This window comes from Lissotriton helveticus (genome assembly GCF_964261635.1).
Source record: "Lissotriton helveticus chromosome 1_1 unlocalized genomic scaffold, aLisHel1.1 SUPER_1_unloc_41, whole genome shotgun sequence".
In the NCBI taxonomy this organism is placed as follows: Eukaryota; Metazoa; Chordata; class Amphibia; order Caudata; family Salamandridae; genus Lissotriton; species Lissotriton helveticus.
This window is the reverse complement of record NW_027611683.1, coordinates 1,216,968-1,237,661: the sequence shown is the minus strand read 5'-3', so window position 1 is coordinate 1,237,661 and position 20,694 is coordinate 1,216,968. Positions and strand designations below refer to the sequence as shown.

Sequence of the window (20,694 nt, the reverse complement as noted above, 5' to 3'; positions counted from 1 at the left end):
TCGGTACGATCGAGAGACAAGAGGAGGCCAAAGCGAAGGGGCAAATGACCATAAGGGGGCATAGTAGATCCTCCCTGACCTCTTAGGTTTGATGTACCATTTTGCCAAGTTTGGTGTAATTCCGTTCAGCCATTCAGGCTGTAGACGTATCTAAATGTCCTATGGAAAATTGCATGGGGAAAACACATTTGAAAGTGTTGAAATTTAGAACCAATTAAAATGTTACTTTGGTTTTGTATTTGTGTGTGATGAAAGTTAATTGGTTATGTATATATCTAAAATGAGAGGAAACCACAGCCATTTTGTGATACTACTGTCTGAGGTACATTTGTGAGGAATTTTTGGTGCTCAATTTCTGGTGTTTGGTTTACACAGTACTAACACTTCTCCTACTTTTAAAAAGGTGAGTTGTTAATTTGTAAGGGGAACTATGTTGTACACTTTAAGATAATTTGAAAAATGTTTTCTGTTATTTATTTACAGTCCTTCTGTTATACTAAATACTTGATAAAGTTAGTTTTATATTATGTATTACTAAAAACGATAAATGAAAGTGATTATTTTTTTCTGCAATTTACAGCAAGCAATTTCAAAATAAAATGGCTCACAATGAAGAGACCGTGGCAATTTCTTTTGAATTATCCACTACATTTATTGAAATTGACAGCACCAATAATGAAATATTCTCACAAGGAGGAGATGACTTGAATGATTTTTTTGATCAATCTCTTGATGGCGAATTTATCGAATGTTTGGAGACCATAGAGTTACAAGAATCATCATTGCAGACTTTTCATGAGGAGATTCCAGATGAGATGATTGAAGAGGAAATTCCTGATGAGGACATGTTACTAGTTCTTTCAAATTTTGAAAATTCAGAAGAATAAATTTATATTTAGAAATACAAAAATTGTTTGAGACATTATTCATTTTTAATTTATGAGGTTGTAGCGAAGTGATTGTAGTATAAAATGAGACTTATAGTATAGAGTGGAACATTTTTATGTTACATGGTAAGTTTACTCATATTTACTTCCCTTCTTCCACTATATTATCTCCAATGTGTATTTGACATCTCTTCTTCATCTCCGGCCTCCTTTCTCTCACTGTCTGTCTCTGATGCATCTTATCGCTGCCATTTTGTGTAATTACAGAAGAGAGTAAAATAAAATAGTTCGGAACGTGAAAAGGGGGCAAAGTAGAGTACCCCTCACCCCCTAGGCCTTCTCAGGCGGTCCCAAAAGGATCAGTTTCTGCTTTCCTGAGAGATTATGGTATGAGTTCCATATACCACAATAACTTGCATTACAACATGCAAGATATCTATCTCCTATTACCAACTTTTGGAGATATTCGCGCTAAGCGCGAATATCTCCAAAAACTAACACCTGCCCTGAGCAGTTCTTAGCCATGTTATCCAATGGGAGGTGGATAACATGGCTAAGAGCATTAGCTCGGTAATGCATGAATATCGCGGACTTTTTAGCGATATTCATGCATTGCGGCCGTTTTTTATCGCATTTGCGATAAACCTTGATAATAGCAAGGTTTATCTTCGATAATTTCTGACGATGCTTAGCGGTAAAAAAATTCGTTGCTAAGCATCGTTAGCGATAAATATCGCTTAACTTTGGCAATATGCACCAACGTCTGTTAACGTTCGATTCGAAGGAAATGAGGAAGTGTTGAAAAACATTGTCTGCGCCATCTTGCCTTTTTTGAAATGCCACACTTTTGTTGTGCACGGCAGCCATTTTAGATGCCTTGACCAGACCCACTCTCTGCACGCTGTCGATTCGTAGCATGGCTCCCCACCCTCGCAAGCATCTTCCCCAGGCACTGCTCACCCCCGCTCTCTGTCTTATGCATGGGCAATAAACCTCCCCCCATCTGCGCTGCTCTTCCCTGAGAATCACACTCTGTGCCCGCCCGACACCTCCCTTTCACCCTATTCACTACCGCACCCTCTGACACTCCTCTTCTTCTGTGTCCGATTGTCCAGGCTATCAGCTAGCCCTGCAGATGTAGTTTATGGCCCCAGCTGTAAAGAATCACCCCTCTTCAAAGGAGTTATAGTAGATCAAGGCCCACACCCGATGAGATCCGTCACACCACACGTGTTCATACTATCTGAAAACCATCCTGTATTGTGATTGGGGAGGGGACCGAGCCTGAAGCGGAAGATTCCAGGGATGACTCTTTGTACATCAAAGTTTTTACAATTATGTGTCACATTAAAAATATATAGCACTCCAACAAAGTAGTAGGAATATAAAACTTTAATAACTTATAAATATATACAACAAAACAAAAACAGTAAAAACATTTAAACAACGAAGAGACCGTGGCAATTTCTTTTGAATTATCCACTACATTTATTGAAATTGGCAGCACCAATAATGAAATATTCTCACAAGGAGGAGATGAATTGAATGATTTTTTGATCAATGTCTTGATGGCGAATTTATCGAATGTTTGGAGACCATAGAGTTACAAGAATCATCATTGCAGACTTTTCATGAGGAAATTCCTGATGAGATGATTGAAGAGGAAATTCCTGATGAGGACATGTTACTAGTTCTTTCAAATTATGAAAATTCAGAAGATGTTGCCTGGGGGTGGGTTGTCAGTAGCGGTCTGTTGTGCGAATAGTTCCAAGGCAGCAGAACGCGCTGAAATCTGGATGTCACGAAGGTGATGTCTAGTAAGTTGCCGCCCAGCAAATAACGGCGTGGGGTGCCGCGGGGGGGGGGGAGGCAGTCCAAAGTTCCGTTAAAAGGGCAAAGGAAAGAATCGGTGGTTTGAACCATCAGTCAAAAAGGGGAGGGGGTGCAACAATTTTTCCTACCGGGTCACACTGTGCTTTCACCGGAACTGAGGTCTGCAGGATTCTAGTCATTCAAACTGAGGCTGGCGCCAGCATGGGAGCGCCGACGTCCCGCGGCTACAGTTTCGTCACTCCACGGGCGATCATGGCAGTCATTCCCCATCGGGGGTGTCTGCGGGGGTCGGGGACTCCCGCGGCTCCTCTAGAATCTTCAAGGTCGTGGAGGACTACGGTGGTGGAGTCAACCAGTGACCGGGCCATTTCTTTATGCTGGGCCCGCTCTTGCCAGGTCGATCGCCATTTTGAGAGTTCGGTAGCTACTGGCGATCGCTGGGTCAAATGAGCGGACGGGCTCCACCCTGCCGGGCGAGACGTTGCAGCATCGCCACAGTGGAAGAACCCTTTTCCGGGCGCCTGGAGCGCTGAGGGTGCAGGTGGGAAGCCTCCACCTGGGGAGGCGGGAGAGGCCTGTTCGCACCGTCTCTCCCTCCCAGTGCACCCCACGGCGTCTCGCTTGAGATTTGTTATGGCCGGACCAGGCGATGAGGACGAGAGGGGGGGGGGGTCGGAGGCATGTGCAAGACATCCCCCCCCCAGGGTTGTTGCAGCAATTATTCAAGAAAGAAGAAATGTCCCGTCCGTCTTTGGGCCGGACCTCCGGTGGATGGCGGCCGGACGCCCTTTGCTCTGGCCCCATGAACGGGCTCCTTGGCTCATCGGCTGCAGCCGGATCCCGTCGGCCCCAGCCCCCGGCCGTTGGTGGCCGGACCGGGAGAGAGTGTGGAGGGACAACCTGCAACTCTCAAGGGCCACCGCGGCCGGACTGGGAGAGAGAGGGGAGGGTCGAGGACACGGACATTCCCCCCCCTAAAACTCTCCAGTGTTGTCAATCCCCCTGGCCGGGTCCCGCTGGCCTCGGCCTCTCCTCCGGCTACACCCTACGTGATGATCTCCTGGCCGAGGCGTGGCAGCAGGACCCGCCTCATATGTGTTGCTTCCGGCTGGGCGTAGCCGAAAACCTGTTGCCCTTTGGAAGTTTCTAGAATGGGGCGGATGTCTGCTGACTTCTATCTTTCCCAGTTTGCCGTTATTTGGCCGTGGCAGGCGGTGGGACAGACACGTTTTGGGGCAGTGAGGGGCGATGTTTTCAGGTTTCTTATTACGGGCTTACTTCTAACGTTTCTTGTTTCTAGGACAATAATAGGTTTTATCATTACGTATTGTTATCGTTTCTTTGTTTGTTATTTAATAAAAAGTTCATCAGTGGCCTACTGATTTTCGTTTTCCTATTCTTTTCTTTCCAGGCTGTTTCATGCTAAAGTTTCTGTTAACAGGATACAGTGATCACTTTGTTATTATTGCATATGTCCTTTTCACTAGGGGTGCTCTCTTGTCGGGCCAGATGACCTATCTCTAGTAAATGGTTCGGGTGAAACAGGTGCATCAATCAGTGGGGAGTAGATAGGCATGACAGATTACAACGGGGGAGAAAGGTCCGCATTACGTACCCTTTCACTACTTGCAAAGATTTTCCTACGTTTATTTGCAAACAGGGAATACCTCCAAAAAGAACTAATTCCCAAACAGTCAATGTTCGGACAATCAATCAATCAATGAGGAACGAAATAGGTACGACGTGTTAAAGGCTTGCGTTACCTACCCTTCACTATCTGCAAAGGGAGAGAGAATATTCCTATTCTTCCTCCTTTGCAGGCAGAGAAGATCCTTAAGAGAACCAACTTCGAACAATTCAATGCTCGATTCAAACAATCAACAAGGGGTACTGTGAACACAAATGAACGCCGCTTATGTACATACACATTGCTATTTTCAACAGGTTGTTCCTAATGTTTCTATTTTAGCGAGGTCAAAAAGAGATCCCATTAGTGGCCTACTGATTTTGCTCGATTCCTTTTGTTTTTTTTACACAATTTTTCGCTATCTGCAAAGACTAAACAGAGTATTGCGACTCTGTGCTTGTTTGTAAATAGAGAATGAACCAAAGAGAACCAATTCTAAAACAGTAAATGCTTGGATAACAATCAATCAAATGGAGAGAGAAGCAGGCACGACGGATTACAACGGGGGCAAAGGCCTGCGTTAACTACCTTTCACTATCTGCAAAGAGAGAGTACTCCTAATAGAAATGAGGGGGGGGGGCAGCATTCAAAGCTGATCAGTGTGCATAAACACGAAAATGTTTTTACTTACCACGTACTTGACATTCGACAGCTTATGATATTTGCTATTAAAAAACCATTGAAATTCACTGAAAAAACCATAGGTTATAGACCATATATAGTTAGGAATTAGCATTTACAAAACCTTGAAAATTCACTGAAAAAACCATAGGTTATAGACCATATATAGTTAGGAATTAGCATTTACAAAACCTTGAAAATTCACTGAAAAAACCATAGGTTATAGACCATATATCGTTAGGAATTAGCATTTAAAAAACCTTATTTTACTCACACAAAACCATTGAAATTCCATATATAGTTAGTTGCACTAACTATATATCGCGCACCCGCAATCCACTGCTGATGATGTCACATATTACATCATTCATGACATGGTCAGTGACATCACTGATGACATCACTGATGACATCTCAAATGACATCACTGAAGACATCACTGATGACATCTCATTTGACATCAATGACCACATCACTGATGATACCATTCATGTGACAATACAATGCATCTCCTCACATTTTAATATAACCTCTGTTTCACCCAGTGTTAAATACAGAGTATAATTTTTGAAACCATTGACACACCAATACTAGTTACTACATACGCACTCACTGATTCCTACGTCTACACACACCTTCACTCATTCACCCATACAATCATTCATACATACAATCACTCATCTTTACAACACTATCATATGCACTCATACACCTATACAGACACTCACAGTCTGCCACTCATCCATGGAGTTACTCACACACCTAGTCAGTCCTGTAAAGAATCAATGACACTTCCATTTTCTTGTCTATACAGTTAAACATAGAGCACCTTACATTTTCAAACATATACTAACACATACTTACCTTCTTATACAATCATTGATACAAGTACACATTGATCTGCACAGAGTCACACACCTCCCAGCCAGCCACACACACACTCAGTCTCCCATACAAATACCTGGGCAATCAATCAATAACCCATATAGTTACTCATATAGCTACTGATCAACACATGCAGCAGTTTACAGAACAACAGACATAATGATGCACAAATTAAGACAGTTTAGTCACTAACCCATGCACTCAGTGAGACACATTTAATCACTCACTCATACAGTCAGTCATGCACCTACTAAATCCTTCGTCCAGACACTTATACATCCACTCATTCTTCAATATGTAAGACATATTTAAACTTTATAGAAACAAAAAATCACTGGATGTTGTTATCAGTGATGTCATCAGTGATGTCTTTTGAGATGTCATCAGTGATGTCATCAGTGATGTCACTGACCATGTCATGAATGATGTAATATGTGACATCATCAGCAGTGGATTGCGGGTGCGCGATATATAGTTAGTGCAACTAACTATATATGGAATTTCAATGGTTTTGTGTGAGTAAAATAAGGTTTTTTAAATGCTAATTCCTAACGATATATGGTCTATAACCTATGGTTTTTTCAGTGAATTTTCAAGTTTTTGTAAATGCTAATTCCTAACTATATATGGTCTATAACCTATGGTTTTTTCAGTGAATTTTCAAGGTTTTGTAAATGCTAATTCCTAACTATATATGGTCTATAACCTATGGTTTTTTCAGTGAATATATATATATATAGAAAGAGAGAGAGAAAAAGAGAGAGATATTTTCACTGAACCAAACAAAGGTTACAGGGACGTTATAGGTAGGAAATAGCATCAAAACCTTAGAAATTCTCGGAAAAAACAAAGGTTACAGAGACGTTTACTTAGGTTAGATTTTACACACGAAACCATAGAAACTCAGCAGTGTAGCCGTGCGCTCAAAAAGTGCTGTTTTTATAGTTACCAGGGCTGACTATCACTTACACTTCCCACAATGCACAGCTTATGAAGCGGGCAGAGAAACATATGAAAAAATTGCTCCTGCCCCTAGAGCGCAGGATTTTAAGCTGCTCTCTACGGTTAGGAACAATCCTGGCTCCCGCTGGCGTCACAGGGACTTTGGGACCCCCCCTGGCCCTCAACAATGATGATGTGGGTTCCCTGGGTGGGCTCAAGGGCACCCACCCTTTACCGGCAGGGCCATTTTTGTATATTGTTCATTATGCGTGGTCAGGAATGTTGTGTACCTGAAGCGTGGAAAACGGCTCAGGTGATTCCTCTTAAAAAGAAACCAAACATCCATATTTCCCAACTCCAAAATCTCCGCCCCATCTCCCTCCTCCCTTTCTGCTCCAAAGTTGTAGAGAGGGTTGTGAATAAGCAACTTATGGCATATCTTGAGGAGGAAGTCCTCCTCCACCCCTCTCAATCAGGATTTAGACCTGGCTACTCCACGGAATCGGCCGTTCTCTATTCCACCGAGTGCCTCAGAAAGCTAGTAGATGAGGGGGAGACAGCAGCGTTGTGTTATTAGATCTAAGTGCAGCGTTTGACACCGTGCTGCACACAACGCTGCTGTCCCGACTATCTGACATGGGGGTGGAAGGATCAGCACTGGAGTGGTTACGATCCTTTCTGGCAAATAGAAGTTTCCAAATTCACTGCCCACCTTTCAGGTCATCCATTAGAAAGGTGAGCCATGGGGTTCCTCAGGGCTCAAGTTTGAGCCCTACTTTGTTTAACATCTATATGGAACCCCTGGCCCATGTGGTGGAGGCTTTTGGGGTGGACATTGTCAGTTACGCTGATGACACCCAACTAATACTCAAGCTCACGCCCGACCACAGTGAGGATGCCACTAATTTTTCCAACTGTCTGTTATCAGTAACATCATGGATGAACAACAACTGCCTGTGCCTTAATGGCGAAAAAACAGAACTATTAGTGGTGGGCAAAACAGTATCTGCCTGGTCTCATAGGTGGTGGCCTACAGAGCTGGGCAGCCCGCCCACTCCTGTGGATTCGGTAAGAAATCTCGGCGTTATGCTTGATTCGGACCTCTCTTCCAAGTCACACGTCAACAAGGTGACAGGGAGGTGTCTCAGCGTGCTAAAGGTCCTTCGTAAGGTTTTAGATCTCCTTCCAATAGGTGCCAGAAAAACTATCGTCCATGCCTTGGTGACCCCCCACCTTGATTATGGAAATGCCCTGCTAGTAGGCCTGAGTGTGAAAGGCCTCCACCAACTTCAGTGCGTCCAGAATGCCGCCGCACGTCTTGTGCTTGGGCTTCCTCGAAGAGCCTCTGGGAAGAACGCACTGGCAAAGCTTCATTGGCTCCCAGTCAGGGAACGGATCAAATATAAAGTACTCTGTTTTGTACATCGCATCGCACAAGGCACAGGCCCAGATTATCTTAAGAATCTTCTTAGTATACACCGTCCCACCCGGAATTTAAGATCTTCCGGCACGATGCTGTTCAAACTTCCCCGAATCAAGAGGGCCAGGATGGGCGGCCGCTCATTCAGATATTTGGCCCCTAAACAGTGGAATGAACTCACGCTAAATCTTCGCATGGAACCTTCGGAAACGAGATTCCGAGGTAAACTTAAGACATTCCTGTTTCCCAGTGCGTAACTCTCCCCTTTTATGGCTCTACCATCAATCTGTCTCTGGAAATCGTAGCAGCAATTAGCGCGGGGACACACTGTTTTATGTGTAACCATGCGCTCAATAAATGGTTTATTATTATTATTATTTTTTTTCAAGGCATATGCATGGTAAAGATTTGCGTGGTCAAGGCATCCGTGGTAAAGGCATTTGTTGGTATCTATGACATTATAATTAGTCTAATCCTGCACTATCTCTTGACTTGAAACTAAACCCTGGACCTTGATAAATGGGACACAGACATCCCAAAAAAAGTGTAAAAGCATGTGTAGGAATGTCATCTTAGATTGTCATCACATGCCATTTCCCCAGCGCATTGTACCATTTCCCCAGTTGTGCCCGGATAAATGGTGCTATGAACCGTATAGAACTACTCGCCACCACGTTTAGAGGGTGATCCATTTCTCTTCCTTCACTGGAAGGAGAGTTACTCCCGCATTTTATTGAAGTGAAACCTACGTGTCAGAAAGAGTCAGATTGGGGTCTGTGAATGCTCACGTACTCACAAGTTAGGGTTCATTCACAAACTGACAAGGTGAAGCATGCGTGCGCTGCATTTACTAGTGTGTGATTCTACAAATGCAAAACATGTACACCTGGCAGCGATCACCTGACTAGTTTTGTTTTTAAACATTGTTGAAAGAGCTGCTTAGTCCTAAAAACTCCAACTCTTTGTCCATAAATAAGATAAGCTGCAAACAACTCATCTGGGGACACAGACAAGCCCACTGACACCAAGAGAGAAACAGTAATGATGGTTATTCACAGGCCCTGGTAAACCCCCTAGTCCTGCTCATCATAAAGGCCCATCTCACTCCTAAACATTCTTGCTTAACTATTCACAGGCATTCTGGCACACAACTTAGTCCGTTCATAATGGCCTTATGACTGCAAGCCACAGCAGTGGTGAGATAATACTGTGCCGTTGTAGGAAGGTGGCTACCTGACTATGGTTACCCCAGATTTTTTGCCTGTGTTTAGCTGGTTTTTTGACTTAGTTGACCTGGTTCCCTGCTAATCAGGGCCCCAGGCCATCTGCTCTCTCTGTAAAATGGATTCCATGTACCCTAGGTACATACCACAATTGGAAATGGACTCCTTGTCAGCCCCTGTATAATGCACTATAGGTGCCCAGGGCATAGGGGCCACCAAGGCCTACCAGGGGCTGCAGCATATCTTTTGCCACCCCTGGCTGGTTCTTAAATTGACACAACTGGCTGATCACTCAGCTGGGGTAAGGTGGTGTAATCACCCCTTGCTTAGATATAGTATACCTATATCTAAACCTATATCTGGACACATATTAACCTGTGAGCCACTCCTATGGAAGGCCTCATCAATCCTGGAGGCAGAGTGCGTGGTTTCATGTGAGATGGAGCTCTAGCATGAGCTGAGCCTGTCTGCAGCTGTCGGGAACAACTCCCTAAGCTGTTTCAGGATAATGCCATACCATATACTCTTAAGTGCCTTATAATCCTCGCGGTTAAATAGCAACTTTGGTTTGGCTTTATCAAAACATGTCGTGTAAGTTGTCATACGATTTGGAATACCATCCCCTCGCCAGTTCTGGCGACGGGGATGGCATTCCACCCCTCTAGAGGGGTAAGACATGTTCCTTTACTAAATGCGGTTAATTTCTCCAAAGACCTTAAGATCCACAAAATGGATGCCTCTGCCACAGACAAATGTCTGGACCCCTGCAGTTGACCGAAACTCAGCAGATGGGGCCTGGACAAAGGGTTTCCTGTCACAGGAGGGTGTCACCACCCTCCAGACAGGAGATAGTGGATTGTAGCAGGGAGGTTTGAAAGAAACCAGATACTGCCTGGGGCGCACAAGGCTGCCCCTTGCATAATCCGGCCAAACCGGTTCTGGGGCACTCCAGCCCTCGTGCCAGGGCGGCCTGGATCAAAGGAAAGGGGTGTATCCACCCCCTTCCTGGGTCCCACCCCTAGGGAGGGACCTAGCAGGTAATCACGCCCCCCAGATTGGAATAAGAGTGGGAGCAGTGCCAATGCACATCAGATTTCCTGGAAGAAACATTTGAAACGAAACTCTGGACCCTTGGACCTCCATCTCAACGTGGAAGCCCGAAGAATCTCCCTTGTGGTCAAGGAGTGACCACCCTGCAGCAGCAGGCACCATCCAGCCCTCGACGTCTACTTAGTTGCAGTTCCCGCCGGAACTCGAGCGACTGAGATCGACGAGATCAAGCTTGCCTGCCTTACAACAGCCCGATCCACAGTCCCTGCAGAGCTGAGACCCGTGGAGGCGACCGGAAGCGTGGGGCACGCCATCTTGAATTGACCACGAGACGCTGACCGTGCAGCCCACGAGTGACCCTCGAAGCTGTGCACCGGGGTTTGAGAAGCCCCCACCCTGAGCTGCTCCTGAGCCGAAGTTCAGCCCTCCACACTCGACGAGTGCTGCGTGGGGCCCTTTGGCTCTATTTGGCTCAACGCGTTGGCCCGGTCACTTGCCAGCTGGCTAGTGGTCCCTGTGCCGACGAACTAACTAAGAAGACTCGTGAATCTGGTTGCTCCAGATCCACACCAGCTCCCCTGAAAAGGAGCCCCGACTCTGACCCTCCTGGTCCGAGTGAGAAGCAATCTTCCGATCCCGCGTGGATTGCTCTTGCCAAGGCTTGTTTGCTCCAAACTTGAAGCCGACTGCACCGACGGTGAGAGCCTGCGTGGGACAGATCGTGACCTGCTCCTGGACGTCGCAGATGCCCCAGAGCCCACGTGACAGCGGAGAGAAGCTCCTCGACGACCACCTGATTGCGCCCGACATTGCCTGGTTCCGTCCTGGTTCCACCCTGGTCACTGCTGAGTGACCCAGACTCTGTCCCCTCTGCTTTCAGGTACTCTACAACTTGAGTCCACCCTTGGACTCCACCGGACACTTCATCTTTAACCCGCCTGCAGCCCTTTCAGCTTCAAGCACCAAGAGCCTGCGTGTCAAAACCCGACGCCACTTCGACCCTGTGCACCCACTTCCTGTGGGTGAGGTAACTTTGCTCCGCCGGTGTTCCCACACTGGTGCACATCTCTAGGGTCTGTGTGTTAAGTTTTGTTCCTCTAGGTCCAGCGGAAGTGTCCTTAAACTTTAACTCTATGACTTTTACGCACCATTGGTTAACATTGGTGCATGCGTGCGCTTCCCGCACATCTCCCGAATCCCGAGGACCATTCCCGACTTCAGCATTGCTTGTCCTGACTGCTCCCAGCGATGCCCTAGGCCTAACCACTGTTCGAGTGGCCTCTCTTATACCACTTGTTTTGTATATGGTTTGAGTGGCCACCCGCCCTCATCCATAATTGTGCAACTTGTATGTTTAAACAGTGCTTTTGATTTAACGCTTGTGCCCCTTTATTCATAAAGAATACTGGGGATTGTTTTTAGTAATAAACACATATATTTTTATAATATATACTTGTGTGGTGTCCTTTCATTTGGTATTACAGGATTGTATGTGGTAAAACAGCTTGCTTAACACGACCTCTTAAGTTAAGCCTTTAGGCTGCTTAGTCCATGCTACCCCTAGGATAGCTTGTCTAATAAGGTTGACTTACAACCAGACACCATAAGGGATTGTTTGGTCAGGTAGTAGGTGGTTCCAGAATTGGAAACATCCCCTACCAGGCCAACTTCTCACAGCCGTTAATGCAATGGATGCTTTCCAACACTGAAAAGACACTGGACACAATGTCCCCCTAGGGCCCGATTTATATTTAGGCGGATGGTTTATTCTGTCATAAATGTGGAAGGTGTCCCGTCCACCCTATTAAAAGTGCATTATATTCTGTGGCAATTGTAATAAAGCGGACGGGATCTGTCATGTTTGAAGCAATAACCTGTCCGATAAACTAAGAATCAGGCCCCATGTCTGCACCAAGTGTTGTAGAAGGAGCGAAAACCAGCATTATAGGAAGAGGGCCTAGGAGCAGATATAGTCCCAGAGGCACTGAAGCACCTACCTCTTTACTTCCTCTGTTTATACCTCATAAGCACCTACCTGTGCACCTGCTCTGTTTGTACCTCATAGGTACCTATATGTGCACCTCATCTGTTTATACCTCACTAGCACCCACCTGTGCACTATCTCTGTTTATAGCTAATAGGCCCCTTCCTGGGCACCTCCTCAGTTAGTACCTCCCAGGTGAGCTTCTGAAATGAAGCTTGTGATCAGTGTACTGACAACCATGGCCTCTTGACTATCAGGCCATTATCTGCATCTGCTGTGTGCACGCTTCAATTGTGTCCCCCTGCCACAGCTACTAATGAACCCTGTAGAGTGAGTACACAGACCGAGGGGAGTAGGGCGCTGAAGGACATGGAATGAGGTAAACCTGGATAAAAGAAAGATGGGAAGGGGGGAATTGTGACTTCACCTGTGCACAACAGACACCTCCTCCTGCTCTACCAAAGCCCTGTTGAGTCACAAAGTAGCATTGTGGCCTTCAGACAGATCACAATAAGTCAAATATCTTGTAAATGCTGAAAAACAAAAACAATTATTTATATGCACACATCTGTTGGATTGGGTTATATTTCAGTTAAATTATTGGTTGTGATGGATTCTCTATAAGGAATAAATGACTGATATCGTTTAATATTAATTTACATGATTTAATGTTTGTTTGCCATATCTGTGTGCGCAATATAAAGACGGGCCATTGGAATTAACCCCTCATTCTGTTTCACAGAAAACCCTGGAAGGAGCTGCTGATTGAAATACAACTGGATCTTAACTTTACCTACTTTAGGAAGAACTAAAGACTCACTTTTTAAGTTGTCTTTCAGGGCAGAATCAGTCAATAGTTCACGGTAGATGGATATATATTACGCTGATAGAAAATCCACCTCAACTCAGGATAATGCTCCAGTCTTCCAGGTTAGAATGATCTAGAAATGCTTGAACTATGTGAAAATGTGTTGAAGGTGACTTAGGGCTTTATTACGAGTGTGGCGGTCTTCCAATCGTACTACCACTGCGAAGGTACCAGGCAGACTGCCAAGCCCATTGTGAGCCCGCCGCCGGAATATGACCTAAATCCAGGGTGGGTGGGCGGTGCAGCAGCGGTCTCACGGCGGCTGTATTAGGCTCATTAGAGAGCCTTAACAGCATACCACCACCTTAAGACTGCCTGCAGCACGTTCCTGCACCATGTCATGCATGCCACTCTCTGCAGGAACAAGGGTGCAATTCCATGGGGTGGCGCAACATGTGCCCCCCGCATGCAACCCCAGAAGCAGAATCGGCCGGGGCCCTGTGAGGGCCCCCTTACCTGCATGTCCTTTATCCTTTTCATGGTGGGGTCCCGGCCATGAAAAGGGCGGTGAATATGCAGACCGTAATATGCTCGGCGATGTCGGCATTGGCACTGCCAACATATTCAGGGTGTTTGCAGACCGCCTCCACAGCGGGATCCTTGATCCTTGCGGGGTGGCGGTCTCAGGGCGGTCCCACCACCACACTCATAATACAGTAGTCAGACCGCTAGGATGGTGGCAGTTGGATCGCCACCGTGAGTACGGCGATCATGAGGGCCGTCGCACTCGTAGTAAGGCCCTTAATGAGCTGCATGGTAACGGCGGGAGTTGGCATTTGAACTGATCCAGTGTGAACAGGAAAGCATTGTGGAAAAAGGTGTCTGGAGTTACCTTTGTCATATATACTTCCTAAAGAGCTACCTTTGTCATGTATACTTCCTGAAGAGTTACCTTTGTTATACACTTCCTGAAGAGTTACCTTTGTCATACACTTCCTAAAGAGTTACCTTTGTTATACACTTCCTGAAGAGTTACCTTTGTTATACACTTCCTGAAGAGTTACCTTTGTTATACACTTCCTGAAGAGTTACCTTTGTTATACACTTCCAGAAGAGCTACCTTTGGTAGATACTTCCTGAAACTGAATTAAAGGCAGCGCTTCCTGATTCCTCTCTTTTTCCACAATCTGCTCTGTTTAAATGAAATCTTGTCCATGAGTATCTACCTAAAACTCTACCTGTAGCACGAGTGCCCTGTTGCTGCCCTTTCTTTAGTAAGTTACTCTGTGAATAATGGTAAATCACTGCCTTTTCAGAAGTAAATACAATGTGACATGTTCAACCGCAGTTTTAATGAAATATCCATGTATGGTAAAATGTTCCTTACTAAATTTCAAATATTGTAGAGAAGAGATGTCTTCTACAGCTGGTTAAATATTGTGTATTCACATTGTATTACATTTGCATTTAGTAATATTGCATTTCTTTACATCCAACAGAAAATAAGCCTTAAATGCACGAATTGATTATGAATAATAAAGATAACACATCAAACCTGCAAAAATTATCAAAAATAAGGAGCTCCAAAAACATCAGTGCAATCAGAGGCAGATGACAGATCCAGGAAGACGCAGTCAAAGGCAATTCAGTGAGTGTCCGAGTCTGAGCTCTGCACCTCGACATCCCAAGATAAAGAAACGACCTCTACAAAATTAAGGCAACAAAACTGACAAACCACCTGCTGTATAAACAAGCGTGCAACACCAGCTTTGATCATGAGGCCGGTATGAGAGTTGGAGGAAGGTCTCGTGTCTATTTGGGATCCATAGCTTGGAACAAACTCCCTCTTCAGCTTTGAGCTATTAGTAACATGAAAATGTTTAAAAAAGGTTGAAAACTTTGCTTTTTGTCCATGTTTGAAACAAACAGATTTGCTTTCTTTTCTGACCTGTGCTTTGCCCCGGACACTCATTGGAGTAGCTGTACACATTACAAGTCGCTTCATCATCATGATATGGCTAGAGCAGTGCTTCGCTATCTAAACTGGCAACAGACCAGCATTCAGTGCTCTAGGTGTATTGCAAACACTTTCTAGCCAAGCCACAGGAACCAGGGAAAAGCACAACGAAGTAGAGCCTAACAACTGAAGGCTAAAGGAAAGCGAAGATCTGTTCTCTGAAGTACAGAGTATTGTCCCAATTAGCACCTACCGGAAGGAAGATTAAGCTTTACCCGCAAGCATGCAAAGCCATTATCCAATCTAAAGATGCAATCACCCACAAGGAAGCCTTACTGATATTATGAATGTGTCAGGTATTTAGTGAGCCTGGTATTTTATTGTTAAATTGGAAATCAAGTGTCCAAAATATCACACATATACATGGATTGTGAAATTAACGCAAGTGGTTTATTAACTATGCTGACCCTTCAGGAAACACGGTCAGGAGAAAAGTCGTGCGATTCCACTGAATATGTCAAGAACTTTAGCAAATTAGAAACCATAAAAGAGCATCAACGAATACAAACGGGGGAAAAACCATACCATTGCAATGAATGTGTAAAGAGCTTCAGTCGGTTATCACTCCTCCAAACACATCAGAGAATACACACAGGGGAAAAACCATACCATTGCAAGGAATGTGGGAAGAGCTTCAATCACATTTCAAACCTCCACACACATCAGAGAATACACACAGGGGGAAAACCATACCATTGCAGTGAATGTGTGAAGAGCTTTTGTCGGTTACAAGATCTCCAAAAACATCAGCGAACCCACACAGGGGAAAAACCATACCATTGCAAGGAATGTGTAAAGAGCTTCAAACAAATTTCAGAGCTCCACACACATCAGAGAATACACACAGGGGAAAAACCATACCATTGCAATGAATGTGTAAAGAGCTTCGGTCAAATTTCAAACCTCTACACACATCAGAAAATACACACAGGGGAAAAACCATACCATTGCAGTGAATGTGTGAAGAGTTTCAGTCCGTTAGCATATCTCCAAACACATCAGAAAATACACACAGGGGAAAAACCATACCATTGCAGTGAATGTGTGAAGAGCTTCTGTCGGTTACAGGAACTCCAAAAACATCAGCGAACACACACAGGGGAAAAACCATACCATTGCAAACAATGTGTAAAGAGCTTCAATCAAATTTCAAACCTCTACACACATCAGAGAATACACACAGGGGAAAAACCACACCATTGCAGTGAATGTGTGAAGAGTTTCAGTACGTTAGCAAAACTCCAAACACATCAGCGAACACACACAGGAGAAAAACCTTACCATTGCAGTGAATGTGTGAAGAGTTTCAATCAAATTTCACAGCTCCACACACATCAGAGAATACACACAGGGGAAAAACCATACCATTGCAAGGAATGTGTAAAGAGCTTCAAACAAATTTCACAGCTCCACACACATCAGAGAATACACACAGGGGAAAAACCATACCATTGCAGTGAATGTGTGAAGAGTTTCAGTACTTTAGCAAAACTCCAAACACATCAGCGAACACACACAGGCGAAAAACCATACCATTGCAAGGAATGTGTGAAGAGCTTCAGTCAATTATCAAGCCTCCATAGACATCATAGAATACACACAGGTAAAAAACCATACCATTGTAAGGAATGTGTGAAGAGCTTCAATCAAATTTCACAGCTCCACACACATCAGAGAATACACACAGGGGGAAAACCATACCATTGCAGTGAATGTGTGAAGAGCTTCTGTCGGTTACAAGAACTCCAAATTCATCAGCGAACCCACACAAAGGAAAAACCATACCATTGTAAGGAATGTGTAAAGAGCTTCAATCACATTTCACAGCTCCACACACATCAGAGAATACACACAGAGGGAAAACCCATACCATTGCAGTGAATGTGTGAAGAGTTTCAGTAAGTTAGCAGAACACCAAACAAATCAGCGAACACACACAGGGGAAAATCCATACCATTGCAGTGAAAAAAATCTTTTAAATGCCATGAATGCTTGAAACGCTGTAGTCCATTATCTATCCTAAACAGGCATCAGCGAACACACGCAGAAGAAAAGCCTTCAAGTGCAATGTGAAGAAATTTAGTCAATTATCAAGCCTATGTAGACGTCAGCTTACACTCACTCTGTAAATACCGTACAACTGTAGTGAGTGTAGAAGTACCTTTAGGAAATCTTTCGCATTAAGGATTCATGCGTTAATGCACACAGAGAAAAAACCTTTGAGGTGTAGTGAATGTGTGAATATCTTCTGTCATTTATTAAACCTATGGATACATCAACTAACATACACAGAGTAAAAATGGGCACTGCAATGAATGTCAGAAGTGATTTTGTCAATTGCAAACACACCTGGGGTGAACCTTACAATTGCACTAAAAGTGTGACGAGCTTTTGTCAATTTCTGATCCTACATAGCCTCAGCGAACACACACCTTCATTTAACTCACTTAGAAATAATCCTAGAGATGCAGTGAATTCAAAAAGAACTTAAGAACATTAACAATAATATTGACTCATCTGAGGACATAGACAGGAGCAGAACAGTGCAGTTATTGTGAGATGAAGGAATTACAGGAACAAGTATATAATCATGTGGGTTATTCAAATACCAGATGAATGAAGACTCAACTAGAAGAAATGAAGAAAACCAAAGATTTGTAGAATATTGAAAGTGTCTGTTCCCAGTGATTGTTCACTTCGGTACACATAGAAAAAACAACGTGATATAACAGGAAATCCACTGGGAGACTAGCTCAATGTGGAATAAAAGAAAAGAAACACTGGTGGTTTTATTTGGCGATGAAGAGTTACAAAGAAAAACATCCAAGTGTAGGGATGAATATGATTCTGCCTGCACACATTGCTATATTACGATTCAGAAAAGGGGGTGGTGATGAACAGAGTGTCTGCATTAAGCAGACCACTCTTACCCAGTCCAAAGATCAGGGCTTGATCCATCACCGTTATTTAGCTCACTGCCCCATCCCAGCTCAGAACCTGGCTATATTAGCATAAGTGAGTTAGTTGCGAAAACGCCATTTTGCTGCTTTTGCACATGACACTACATCTCTGTTTTTATAAAGACAAACTGCTTACTTTTCCTTCACATGGGAACGGTCTGTTTTTCATATCTCTAGACTCACACTGTGACCTCAAGTCTGCACAAAGTGTTCAAGGTTAAAATAACAATGTATGCCGTTGATGCAGGTTGATCGGTCCACGCTCTAGACACAACACAAACACAGCTGCTCATTTCTGAAACTCAGGTGCTTTTAATATTGCACTGCATGCATGAGACTAGCACTTGGAAAAAACCTTTCAATCGACAAAGAGCTGTGCTGATCTGGGATATGATTCACTTCACCTGACTTTCGAGGTATGGGGTTCCCGGTTTTAACCTAGAGATCTTCTATTATTATAATACCTAGCTCCTAGCAAGGGGAGGGTGGTACACAAGGCGCTATAGACCTGGTTCCACTATCATTATAATATAATTTCTCCCTTTGTATTTTATGGAATTGTAACAATGTTGATTGTATTGATTTTATGCATCTTTTTAGTTATGTTAGCAAAGATACTGCATCTTAGAGCACGTAGTTGAAATAAACATTTTAAACTATACCATCTCTCTGATTGCTCACGTTGTGGACATTTATGAGAATAAAAAGAGTGTTCTTGATTCCTACTATTCCTGAGAGGTCCCAAAGTCGCTTGTTCATTGGTAGCTTCGCTGTAGTACGGAGAATGAATGAGACACTGTTGCTAGTCGGATAGAGGTTCTGGGCACTGAGGTGGATTTTTGGTACACCACAATACACTGAGGTCCTGGTTTCCTGCGCATAGTTCTGTGCATGAGCAGAATTCCCGCAACATGGCGCCCAAAGTCTTGATTAGCGCTCGTATCTGTCCACAATACCCTCAACACCTTTTCCGGTTAACAGGCGTGACGGATTACCCTACCTATACGAATGTGTTATTGGTTAATTCAAGCATGAGATTTATAAAAAGGTTCACATTTTGAATTACTACCCTTTTTTGTACTGCAATTTATATATATTTTTTTTCTTTATGTCCTCATGGATGATATTGACATAGCTCAGCATAGTAGGGCAACGCTCCTGCGTCTTCTGACGCAGTTTGGAGTACCAGGCAATGGTATGTCTGTTATCTTTTTGGTGAGTGCTGATTCGGCGTTGCCCTTTGAGCTTTCCTACTCTTGGGTCACGTTTGCTGCAATAAATGCGGATGAGGATACGTTTCATACATACACTCACACTGCGATTCCTGTGAGCTATGCTCCATATAGGACAGAAGAGATTCCAATTGCGGCATGGCAGCATCGTGTTTGGTTTAATGGCACCCTCCCCCACACCGTAACTCCGGTTCGGTTTGGTCTCTTGTCAATTCCTGGGGCCACTTTGCCAGTCTTAGCCGGGTTCACACCATATCCACGTTATCTCAATGCCCCGATTGACGACTTGTGTCAACTTTATACCTCTTTTGTTGGGGTACATAGGGCTTTAGTATGTTTCTTGCAGCGGAACAAGTTGGACCGGCCGGGATGTCGATTAGTCCAGTCATGGTTAATTCGGTTAATTCGGTAATGTGCAAGCACCCTCAAACTAAGTTCGATATGCCTTATTGGCTTGCTGAGAAATTTGACCAACTGGAAGCAGTGTTTCCTAATACCACTCCTGTGGAAAAACACAGGATTCTCACAATTAGTTTGCAGAAAGACTTATTGCCAGAGGTAACAGATTGTGAGATTTGGGGTAAAGTATTTGCAGCAGAATATGCGAAGTGTTTCTGCACACCGTCTATGAATGTCTTGCCCTCGTGCCGCTCACTAACCCTTGCCACTTCAAAGAGGAACTGTTGTTGCACACGGAGGGTGCACGCATTGAGGAAACGTCCATTCAGGAGGTCGCGCCGCTGGTGGGAGCTTTACCGCATTCGGCGGTTTGCCTACATGCTCCCAGCGCACGCTTGATCTAATTACCTTCAGCTGCCTTCACCGGGGGACTGCGAGGACCAGCAGCCATCACATCTCCCAGCTGGTGCCTCTTCCCCCGGCGGCCACGCCCCCACCGGCTCCTATTTACTGTTCGCGACACCCGCTCCGCGGGTGCCGCTCACTAACCCTTGCCACTTCAAAGAGGAACTGTTGTTGCACACGGAGGGTGCACGCATTGAGGAAACGTCCATTCAGGAGGTCGCACCGCTGGTGGGAGCTTTACCGCATTCGGCGGTTTGCCTACATGCTCCCAGCGCGCGCTTGATCTAATTACCTTCAGCTGCCTTCACCGGGGGACTGCGAGAACCAGCAGCCATCACATCT

The 20,694-nt window shown here is 44.5% G+C and overlaps 2 protein-coding genes across 6 annotated transcripts in view; one reads left to right on the top strand and one right to left on the bottom strand.

The window, feature by feature from the left end:
- The window catches only part of LOC144806055 (uncharacterized), a 609,474-nt gene that overhangs the window by 427,657 nt on the left and 161,123 nt on the right, over positions 1 to 20,694 (bottom strand). The window lies entirely within an intron of this gene.
- Positions 1 to 20,694, top strand: part of LOC144806053 (uncharacterized) — a 214,747-nt gene that overhangs the window by 109,237 nt on the left and 84,816 nt on the right. For 2 of the 5 annotated variants that reach the window (XM_078672499.1, XM_078672501.1), the window contains exons 4-5: positions 13,274 to 13,461; positions 14,839 to 18,958. The exons of 2 other annotated variants lie outside the window; for them this stretch is intronic. In XM_078672499.1, coding sequence (XP_078528625.1) covers positions 15,720 to 17,237 — 1,518 coding nt within the window. In that variant the 5' untranslated portion in view covers positions 13,274 to 13,461; positions 14,839 to 15,719 and the 3' untranslated portion in view covers positions 17,238 to 18,958. Of the gene's footprint in view, positions 1 to 13,273; positions 13,462 to 14,838; positions 18,959 to 20,694 lie in introns of those variants that run through there. One more of the 5 variants, XM_078672500.1, reaches the window with a different exon arrangement.